Here is an 11,333-nt window from a genome sequence, read left to right as displayed (position 1 = left end):
TCTGGCCTAGGTGCCAAAGGCTTCTGGGAAGGGAGTACAGGGTGACGTCTTGCTCTGCCTTCCAGACTGGCCAAGTCCACACTGACACTCATCCCCCTGCTGGGGACCCACGAGGTCATCTTTGCCTTCGTGATGGACGAGCACGCCCGGGGGACGCTGCGCTTCATCAAGCTCTTCACGGAACTCTCCTTCACCTCCTTCCAGGTGACCTCGCGGCGGGGCGCTTGGGAAACCCCGGGGGCTGGGTGGGCCGCAGGGCAGCCTGCGGCTGGCAGGCACCTGGCCCAGGTCACATGGTCGGAGCAGAACCAGAACTAGTGTCACCAGGTGCCCCACTCCCAGGCCAGCCTTCTCTGTACAGTACATCAGCCAAGAAGTATGTGAGCAGCCAGCCTGCTGCTGGCTACTGAGCCACTCAGGGTGGGGGTGGGGCAGGTGTGCACCCACCGTGTGTCTTACCCACATTCGGTCCTCATAGAGCCCCAGGAGGTGGCGGGGTTATTCCCACAGATGAAGAAATCAAGGCTCCAATACTTGCAGGAGCCCCTAGTGCCAAGGCTGGACCTCCTCCACAGTGGAGACCATGTGGAGGGAGTGCCAGAGCCAATCAGGGTAGAAACCAATTGAGAAATTGATCCCAGCCCCTCCAGTGGGGTGATGGGTCCTTGCCTGTGTGCACATGGGCACCAACACACCAAGAAATAAAAACAAATACAATTCCAGAGGATTGGGTCTACCAAGGAGATAACTGGGGCTGTGGGGGCCAGGGAAAGTCCCTCAAAGCCAGAGGCTGGTGGTCTTCATCCCATCAGACCTCCACATGCACGGGTTTCACAAGGTCTGAGCAGGGGGCCCTCTGCTTCCTTCCGGAAGGAAATGAGAAGCAGCTCCCCCACCACCACCATCCTCCGGTCCAATATGAGGAGCGAGGGGTGTTGGGGCTGGAGCCCTAAAAGCTTCAGAGCAGGGTCTGCCTGCAGGGCTCCCCTCTGCTGACTTGCCTCCTCTGCTTCCAGGGGCTGATGGTGGCCATCCTGTACTGCTTTGTCAACAACGAGGTAAGGCTGGAGGAGGGCTACTTGCTGCGGCCATTGGCGGCGCTGGACCTGAGTGAGGAGGGCTCCCAGCAGTCTGGACAGCCGAACGCCCATCCCTCACTCCACGGTGCACTCCAATCTGAGCTTGTATCTTGTCCATGTATATAAGGGGGCTTCCAAAAAAGACTTACAAAGGTAAAGCTGCTACCTTTTGATTCCACGGTCCATGAGCTTTTGGAAGCCCCCTTCAGATTCTGTTTCCTATGCACGGACTTCGTAGACGAAGCTTCCGTGGACTTAAATGGATAAACTGCTTACTTGAAAGTGTTTAAGAGCAAGGAGTTCTGGGATGGAGCGAATGCGCACTCAACTGCTAACCCCAAAAGTCGGCTGTTCACACCCACCAGCCTCTGCAGGAGCAAGAGGAGACAGTCTGAGTCCATCGAGACTGGGAGACCAGAGGGGCAGTTCTAATTTGCCCTGTAGGGTGGCTATGAGTTGGAACTTGTTGGCCGTGTTTTGCTTTGCTTTGCTTTGCTTTCTAATAGCAGTTATGAGAAGTCCTAGGGGCGTGGTGGTTGAGCACTGGGTTGCCAACTGAAAGGTCAACAGTTCAAATGCACCTGTGATTCAGAGAGAGAGAGAAGGCCCGGTGTTCCACTCCTGCAGATTTTGGCTGATGAAACCCTATTGGGAAGTTCTACTCTCTTATAGGGTCACCCCCACCAGCAGAACTCCCGGGGAGTGGAGTCCAAATCATAGTGACCCTATAGGACAGAGTGGCAGTGTTCCATAGGGTTTCCTAGGCTGTAGATCTTAACACAAAGCAGAGTGCCCCGTATTTCTTCCGAGACACAGCTGGTGGGTTTGAACCGTTCACTTGTTGGGTAGTGGCCCAAGGCTTAACCCACTGTGCCACCAGAGCTCCTTGGACATGGTCACTGTGTGTTGGGATTGAGTCCAGGGCACACAGCACCAACAATTCAGAACTGGATGGGGTGAGCCAGTGAGTGGAGGGGCTGCTGGCGACTGGGGAGGCGGAGGCAACACCAGGCAAAGGGCGGTCCATAATGACTTCCCCCTGGGCAGGTCTCAGAGTCCCCGCCAGGCTCAGCGTGGAGGCCAGGACCCTAAAACAGTGGACTCTCAGGCAACAGGCTGGTCCTCAATCTAGGAACAGGCTACACCGTCCCAGTTCTCCCTGGTGGCTGGCTCCCGTGCCTTTGATAATGGTTGCATAGGTTGACATACAAGGATCCGTGGGTCCCTAGGGGCAGAGAAAGGCATTCCCTTCAGGAACTGCTCCCAGCCAGGAGGTGATGTGCTACACAGCCTTAAGCATCCACAGCATCTTTGTCCTGCGGCTCCGGCTCTGAGAGGGAGGCAGGGCAGCCTGGGTCCCCCTTGGTGGGCTGTGGGGAGAGAAAGCAGTTCCCCTCTGCTACCTCCTCACCCCCTAGGCCCCTGATCCTAAAGCGGCACTGTCAGCAACACATTCGCCCTCCATCCCACCAGGATGCACCTGCCCCAGGTGCTGCACCTCCACAGAGGCTCCCCCAGCCCCCGTCTCCGTCCCTCTCATGATTCCGTGTCTCAGAGCCCAGTATTCCGTGTCTCAGAGCCCAGTCACTACTCACTCCTCCACCACTCCCAGGCTGGCTCCACTTTCTAAGGAGGAAGACTAGGGCCCGAAACCTTGCTCTGCCCTTGGCAAATGCTTTGACCCCTCTGACCAGAACTGGCTACAGACCCAGCCTGCCTCTCCCATAGTGCTGCTGCCCTGGGGTCGATTACTGGTTCCCATAAACCCACTCAACTTCTCTCCTGCCCTGATTCCTCCAGGCACGAGGACGGACATGTCACCGCACATGTGACTCCTGGGCTGAGGCCTCTGTTCACAAGGGGTTGCCATAGCAATGCCAGGTACTTGTGACCTGAGGAGAGAAGATGGCCCGGTCACTGGTGTCTAGTGGCTACTAAGGGCCTCCCCAGCTGCTGGGGGCGGCTGAGGAGTGGTGACAGGCATAGGGGAGACCTGGAGATGGCTTTGCTGTACCTCCTGGCCTCCCACCACAGCTGGAGACCCAAGGTCATTGACTCAGGGGTCCTGAGTGCCTGTGGCCACTCTGCCACTATTCAGCGGTGTGCCCTGGGGAAGTCACTTTGCCTCCCCAAATATAAACAGGTGTGTGTGTCTTCCTGAATCAGCCCACACCCCCGGGGCCTGGCATGGTGGTGCTGGGCAGAAGGAGTGCCCAGGAAACATTTGCTGAACTGCAGACCTCTGAAGGCAGGAAGGGGGCTCAAATTGGATGGGATAGTCTATAAGGCTGTGCTTGACCGAAGGCCCCGGGGTCCAGGCCCATGCCATTGTCTTTGCAGTTGTAGCTAATAAGTCAGTCAGAGAAGGAACCCAATGTTACATACTCATTCATTCACTCAGCTCATGGAAACTCCGCCTCTCAGCCCAGGGCCTGCTGTCTGCTGGGTGCTATGCTAGGCACCCCAAACCCAAACCAGACTCACGGCCATCGAGTCAATGCCGACTCACAGTGACCCCCAAGGACAGGGCTCCATTATTAGAATGGCTTCTGTGAGTTTCTGAGAATGTCACTCTTTGCCGGAGTCAGAAGGCCCGCCCTGTCTTTCTCCCGAAGAGCAGCTCGTGGTTTTGAACTGCTGACCTTGCTGGAACAGAGAGACTTCACTGAGGGATGGATCCAGCCCTCCCAATGCTCCCTGCTGAGGGGGGGGAGGGATGCAGCAGGCATGAGTAGGACCAACAGCCCTTGGCGGACAGAGGCCAGTCTTTAGGAGACCAGTGTTGAGGTCAGGGCGGATGTGGTTCAAGTCCCGACTGGTCGGCCACAACTCTCGGTGCCCCATGTGTGATGGCATGAGCCCGAGCCTCATACTCAATTGCAGGTGGGACCTTTGTGAACCCCAGGGTTTTCCTTGGGCGCCAGACCTTTCCCTCTAGTCTACCTGTGTCTGGAAGCGCTGCTGAAACCTGCTCGTTCAGCATCACAACGACTCACAGGTCTCCACGAAGGGATGGGTGGTGGCTGCGCAGGAGGTGCATGAACCAGGAATTGAACTTAGGTCTCACGCATGGAAGGCAGGAATCCCACTGCTGCACTCTGACTATGCCGAGAGACCCAGACAAAGGTTTCAATCCTCTGTGCCTCGGCTTTCTCAGCGTTCCCACTCAAGTTGCTGCCATTGAGCCCAATCCAACTCTGAGTGACCCCATAGGATGGGGGCAAAGGAGGGGGGGGGTGCTGCCCCTATGTGGTTCCGAAACCATAAGTCCTTTTTCTTTAAAGGCATAGAATGCACATCTCAGGCAAGTCAGGAGTTCAATCCTAGTCAAAAGAGTTGCACAGTCAACGCCCCAGGCAATGTTAGCAGTGTTCTTCTTTCTTATACTCGTTGTTAGCTCCCCGTTTCTCTCCAGCCTCCTCTGCCATGTCTCTGCGCCCCTCCTGCCCGACTATAACTCTTTATGGGAGTAGAAAGCCTCGTCTTTCTTCCAAGGGGCGGCTGGTGGTTTGGAGCTGCTGACCTTGAAGTTAGCAGCCCCACACGTAGCCCATGAGGACACCAGGGCTCTACGTGGTAAATAATAGCAGGAACGATTTCATCGTGTGGATGGGAAGAGCTCATGAAGCTCCTCCGTGGAAGAAACCCTGATGGCATAGTGGGTTGTACCCTAGGCTGCTGACCCCAAGGCCAGTGGTTCGAAAACACCAGCCAGTCCAAGGGAGGAGAAAAAAGGGGGGGGGGGGCTTTCTGCTTCTGAAACCCACAGGGGAAGTCTCTGCCCTGTCCCGTGGCCTTGCTGTGAGTCAGTGTCGTGTGATGGAAGATGCTTGGTACGTGGCAAGCGCAGGATGGATGCTTCTTGATCCCCGTGATCACTGGGCCACAGCAGAGGCCCAGGCAGAGTGCTGAGGGAGCTGAGGGCAGAAACTGGACACGATGTGTCAGCACTCCAAGAAGACCAGCACTGTCCCACTTCCAACTGAAGCCTCCTCAGCCACCTGGGCGGCTTCCATGGCCGGGCCTCGGCTCATCCCCCCACCACAACCCCCTCGTTGAAGGGCAGTGAAGCTGGAGTGGCTGCATGCTCAGCAGGATAGGAGCTGACCTTGAGCAGGGAGCCACAGGTGGGGTCTGTCCAGCCTCCCAGCCCCCACCCAAGGCTGGCCTCGGTGAGGCTGCCCCACGGCACTGGGGCTGTCCTGGCAAGCAGGCAGCCGGGCAATCTCAGCGCAGAGCGAAGTTCTTTTAAGGGAAGGCATGCTGGGTTCCGGAGAGATGGATGGCAACCCATGTGGGAGGAGTTGTTGCACAGGGATGCTGGGGTGGGGGTGGGGTGGGGACTGGCTGCAGGCCACTCACCCCTGGCTGCTGGCAGCTGGCCTCCTGGCAGCTGGGGAGAACAGGGAGCCTGGGAGGGTGAATCCAGGCCTGGCGATCCAGTGAGGGAAGGTCATGGGTTATCAACCTATGGGAGCACTCTGGACCCCTTTGAACTCAAGGTGCAGGTGCCAAAAGATTCAAAATCAAACTCATTGCCATCGAGTCAATGCAGACTCATGCGACATGGTAGAACGACCTCCTGTGGATTTCCGAGTCTGTAACTCTTTACCAGGATAGAAAGCCTGGTCTTTTTCCCGAGGAGTGGCTGGTGGTTTCGAACTGCTGACCACTAGGACACCAGAGGTGACACCGAGCAGGGTTGCCATGTGTAAGCCATGTATGAGACTCTCTGGCCATCCCAGAGAGCCACAGTGCTGCCACAGCCCTCAAGTGACAGGATCTGCCATGTGCCTGGGACTTACATCTTTCTGCCCTGACAACCTGGTTCCCCAAACTCTTCCTGGTGTGTCAAGCCAGACAGCAGCCCAGCAGGGATTTGGGGTGACTGAGCTCATCTGGGTGCACCCGCATAGTCACCCCCAGAGTCTCTCTGGATGGTCTCCGTTCAGATCTAGACTGAGAATCCCCCGGCTGCAGCCCCCCCATCATGACTAGTCCCAGTTACTCCTTCCTCCCCAGCAAGGGGCCAGGATGAAAGCAGTGGGCAGGGTTAGGAGGGTCTGAGGTGGGTACCCTGAGGGGCTAGAGGGTAGAAGAGTGCTCTCAGAGTCAGTGTCTCTTCCCTTCTCTTCTCCTTCCATCTCCTGCTACCCAGCATGTCTCTCCCCTCCTCATTCTCCTCCGTTGAATAGCACCGTGATGGATGGTAAAAGGTACTTAGCTGAATCACAGTGTTTAAAGATGGAAAAGACCAATGAGGTCATCAAGTGCATCTCTTTCGCGCTCTCTCTCTTCCTCTCTCTGAGGAGAGGCAGAAAAGAGGAGACAACAATAAACAATTTTATTGGGATATTAATTTAGGTGCCTGGAGGCTTTGACTTGTGTCTCTTAATATAATGCAATGGATTTTTCTCCCCGCTCCCTTCCCCACTAATGTCATTGTGGGGGCCACTCTGTGGGCAGGGGCTTTGCATAATGCCTCTTGCTTCCCTCCTTTTCCCGAGGAAGGTCCAGCTGGAGTTTCGGAAGAGCTGGGAGCGCTGGCGCCTGGAGCACTTGCACATCCAGAGGGATAGCAGCATGAAGCCCCTCAAGTGTCCCACCCACAGCCTGAGCAGCGGGGCCACCGTGGGCAGCAGTGTGTACGCGGCCACCTGCCAGGCTTCCTGCAGCTGAGACTCCTGCGTCCACCCGCACAGGCCGCGCTCCATGTGGGCTGGGCGGTCCCTCCAAGTGGAAGAGACCCTCTGGGGAAGAGGGGAAGGGACGGAGGAAAGGCGCCACACACACGCACACACGCACATCCGCTTTCCCTTCCTAAAGCCATCAGACAGGCAAAGGGGCGGTGCCTCCAGGAACCAGGGGACACATTTTCTCAGAGGAAAAGCAGCTTGCTAATTTGATCACTGTCGCGCTGGAGGAAAGGAGAAAACAATTGTGGCGAAAATGAGGAGGATTTCTTCCCGTTAAGCCACAAGGCCCCTGGGGTTCCCCCAGACGGTGCAGCCAATCAAGCCCGGGCTCGAACCCCAGGTCAATGGCCTATTAGTGGGGGTGAGCTTGCAAGAGGCCTGCAGCACCACAGGCACACATCGGGCTTGGGGAACAAGAGCCAACTCTGCTGGCCTTCGCTTGGGGTCCCCACCCTCCTCTGCTTGCTGACCGAGGGCACCTTTCATGCGGCCCGGCTGCTTATTCCCCTTGTCGTGCCCATGTCTCTCACTACTCAGCTTCCCCTAGGGGTCCTCGTTGGGGTCACTCGCCGCAGCCATTTCTGCATGGGGCTGCCGGCGGTGTTGAGAAGGAGTCTTGAGCAGGTGCCGGAAGGTTTTCTTTGCCGGTGCCCAGCCTGCTTCTGCCCTGGGGATGTGAATTCCCTTGGTGCCTGCTTCCACTGTGCCCCAGAACCCAGGGAACCAGACCAGGCCTGCTGCCCGCGGAGCCTGGGTCTTCGCTCTCAGTTCCGTTCTAAAGACGCCAAGAATCCTCTGGGGTTCCCCAGAGATGCTTCCGCCATTCGCACACCTGGGGGGTTGACTGCCGGCCCCTGCTGGGAACCCAGAGAGCCAAGAGATCCTTCACCCCCACGCTCCACGGGAATGCTTTCTACTTGTGACCAGATCCTGGGCTTTGCAGGGGGGGTTAGATGCACCCTCGAACGCAAGGGGCTGTGGCCAAGAAGAGACTCTTTGGGGGAAACCCCCAGTGCCCATAGCTACCGTGAAGGCAGGTTCCATCTGCCCTAGCCTTCCTCCCTTTGAATACACACACACACTACTTGGACGCTTGTATGTACTTGATTCATTTGTCTTGATTGCTGTGAACCGTCTACATGTGCAAAGGTGCCGTTCCAATTTTGCCTACCTGATGGAAACAAGACCTAAATCATCATGGCTGTTGTGGTGCTGATTCGGGATGGGGGAGTGATTGATTTGGCTCGTCCACTGTGGGAGGTAATTAATGTTGGCCCTGAATCCAATCGCATCCCATAAATAAGGAGCCACAGAAAGGCAAGACTGCAAAGCCCATCAATCCCACTTCCCACCCCCAGCCCCTGCAGCGAGATGCAGCCACATAGCAGCACTGTGGAGACCCACATGAGAAGGGGACAGCCATCCTGGGGGGGCCAGCAGCTGAACCCCGGGAGGTGAAGGAAGTTTCCAGAGCAGGAGAGAACTCTTGGGAGTCCAGACCTCCTGGGAGGGAGAGGAAGCAGCTTCGGATGAGTTCCTTTATGAGTCTGCCTCTCCCGCCTTTTGTAATGGGGGGAAGCTCCCGGCAAACCTCGCACCAGGCACATTGTCCCATGCCCCTCGCGAGGCCTGTGACGTGCAGAGAAGATAATAATGGGACATAAAACATACCAAGCAGAAAATTTCTTAGACTCCGGCTTCAGTGAAGTGGTGTGTCTATGTTAATAGGGACGTTGGACCTCAGGCTAGAGAAAGGAATGGACAGAGATAATACAGAGAATTGGTGGGGCAGGCATTTCTGCTTCCCCAGAACAAGGTCCGGCTTCCCAGTAAGCAACATTTGATTAACCACCTTGGAGGTGGGAGAGCGCGACAGTGAACAGGGTTGGCTTGGTGTGGGGTAGAGCCATTGTGCAAGGGTTTCCTCTTGGGGCAAACTGGAAGGTTTGGGCAAGCAGGATATACTCAACAGTGACAAAGAAAGGGAACGATTGATAGAACCCGAGTGAAATCAATCAGCAAGAGGAGGCGCTGGGGGTGGGGGTGAGGGTGGGGGAGTGCTTCGTAAGACTCCAGGGAAGCTGGACAATGTGGTTTAAGCTGCAGAGTTCTCTTCCCACCTGGGCCTGGTGATACCCGATTTCAGAAGCCTCACTGCTCACTGTCTCTTCCTAAGCGTTTGAAAACTCCGCAAGTTGCTCCTTCACCAAGGCACAGTGTTTCTGTGCCCCAAGACTCAGGACTATTAATATCCATTTGAATGACATTGTACTCACGCAGAGCTATTCCCAGACTCTCCTAAATATAGTTCTGACAGGTCTGGGAACTACTGCGGGCAGTGTACTCTGAAATTCCACTCGCTGTTTACACGCTTGATGCCCCAATCTGCAGCCTCTGTTCTGCGGCCGCTACTGCTGATCTCGGGGAGGGGGCGCTGCGCGAGTTTGAGCTGGACAGCCAGCAAGCTCTGGTGAATAGCGGCTGAGTTTCAGCACTCTGGACAGCTCCCCAAACGTTCTGGGGCTTAAATCCTGTTCTGTCTTTGGAGCGGTGAGAGCATGCATGACACTGTAAAGTGGCCTCCCCCAGAAAACGACTCTCTAGATGGCAGGCAGTGTTTGCGGTTGTCTCGATGCACCTCGTGTGGAGGAACACGTGTCAACTGATTTCACTGAGACTCAGAGCAGGGAAGGCTAGGGAAGGGAGACCCACAGAGGACTTGCCTCAGGTAACCCTGAAAGCCAGGGGCTGACCTGGCCTAAGTCCCTGGGCCTACTTCTGGATCCTAGTCCAATGAGGCCGCTGGGAAGGCGTGGTGGAAAAGTCCAAATAGTCATTCAGCATATTTCAAGCGACACTCACTGTGCTTCCTGGGACTTTCCTTAAAGGGGGAAACACAATAAAGGCAGAGGTGTGACTTCAGCAGCCTCAGTGGCTTACACTGGTAAGGGGAGGGAAAGGGCGTTCTTTGCTATTTCTATGTGGGACCACGTTCGTCCTGGTCTTAAAATTTAAAAAGGAAGCGGCGCACCAGCCCTTTCGGAGAGCAAGTCCGATTTTCCCCATGACACATCTGTGTTTGTCTCAGAACTTGTGCTTTTATCCATCCAACATGAGCTCAAAGAACCTAGTGGAAGACCCTAGACCAGCTCCTTGCCCTCTCATCCTTTCTGAAGTTGGCAAAGACTATCAATCAACTGCCAGCTATCAAAAGAGACAAAAGGGTGGACTTTGGGTGGGGGTGGGGGGAACAAGTGGATTCTGACTCATAGCGACCCTATAGGGCAGGTAGAACTGCCCCACCACCACCACTACCACCACTGTGGGTTTCTGAGACTGTAACCATTTACAGGAATAGAAATCCTCATCTTTCTCTTGCAGTGCAACAGGTGGTTTTGACTGCTGACGACCTTGTGGTTAACAGCCCACCAACGTGTAACCAACTATGCCACCAGCGCTCCTGGAAGGGTCGACAGGGAGAGTCACTTCAATCCATACCCTAAAATGCACAGTGGCCAATGTGACCAGCATACTCCAAGGCAGGAGCCCTCCTTTTCCCATCCACCCACACATTCCCCTCCTGCTGTCTTCCACAAGGAAATGTTGGGATTTATTTTTTGGCCTTGTGCATAGCAATATAAAGTTAGGAGATGATGAATCTGGGCTCCTCACACCCACTGCGAAGGTCACGGTACCACGCGGCCCAGAGCCAGGATGGCTGGGGGCCTAGGTGGTAGATGCTTCCTCTCCATGCGCAGACAGGACTCCCATTATTACTAATGCCTGCGACGTGCTTGGGGAAGGCAAAATATATTCCAAAGGTTTATTTCCCCTCTGCTGAATTGATTCTAATCTACTGTGCTGACCCTGCCTTGGGCTTCTGTGAGGCAGACTCTATTTTTTGTTAAAAAATCTTCAAATAAAATATATCAGCTAAAAATAAATAAAATATATCAGCTTACTCTACGAAGACAGCTCTGTAGATAGCATACTAAATATTCAACAGAAATCAAATTGGTATCACCCTTATCTAACTCTTTACCTTCTTGTAGCTGGAGTACGTTCTCTTGGGAAAGGAAAATGCCCTGTGTGGGAACCCTTTGCACACCACACTGCTGCGCCTCTACAGAGTGGCAGCTCTTGGGCTCTTCCTGGACGGTGACAGCAGGAAGTGTTGTTCAGCTGCGTTACACTTTGCTTAATGCCACAGCATGTCCATGGTGGCCATCACTACTTCCGCTCGGCCAGGGAATACAGATCAGCAGGAACTGGGATACACGTCACTGTTCTCCAGTGAACTCCCTGAGATGTGTTGGGCTTCGCCTATGTCTGAGTCTTTCAGAGGGGAACTTGTCTCTCCCCACCCCACACCGTGGACCATTTTAGCCACTGCTTTGCAAAACCTCACCCAGCCGTGGCTGCACTTCCCCTCTGACGCACCCCACTACCAGCCCTATTTTGTGAGAGCCCTCACATTGCTCCCACTGTTGCCTCAAGAAGGGGTGACTCGGCTAGATACGCTGTGAATGCCATCCTCTCAACCGTGATCAATTTAGGA

General features: G+C 55.2%; 1 protein-coding gene across 1 annotated transcript in view; it reads left to right on the top strand.

Moving 5' to 3' along the window:
• GLP1R (glucagon like peptide 1 receptor) overlaps positions 1-6,845 on the top strand; it is a 41,333-nt gene extending 34,488 nt beyond the window's left edge. The window contains exons 11-13 of the mRNA XM_013006759.2: positions 66-204; positions 1,017-1,058; positions 6,591-6,845. Coding sequence (XP_012862213.1) covers positions 66-204; positions 1,017-1,058; positions 6,591-6,758 — 349 coding nt within the window. The 3' untranslated portion in view covers positions 6,759-6,845. The remainder of the gene's footprint in view (positions 1-65; positions 205-1,016; positions 1,059-6,590) is intronic.
• Positions 6,846-11,333: the final 4,488 nt, after the last annotated feature.

The sequence above is a fragment of the Echinops telfairi genome, unplaced genomic scaffold (genome assembly GCF_000313985.2).
Source record: "Echinops telfairi isolate 266 unplaced genomic scaffold, ASM31398v2 ScPeMD7_3533;HRSCAF=4204_1, whole genome shotgun sequence".
Classification (NCBI taxonomy): Eukaryota; Metazoa; Chordata; class Mammalia; order Afrosoricida; family Tenrecidae; genus Echinops; species Echinops telfairi.
Note: the sequence above shows the minus strand (reverse complement) of the source record. Positions and strands in the feature narration are given on the sequence as shown.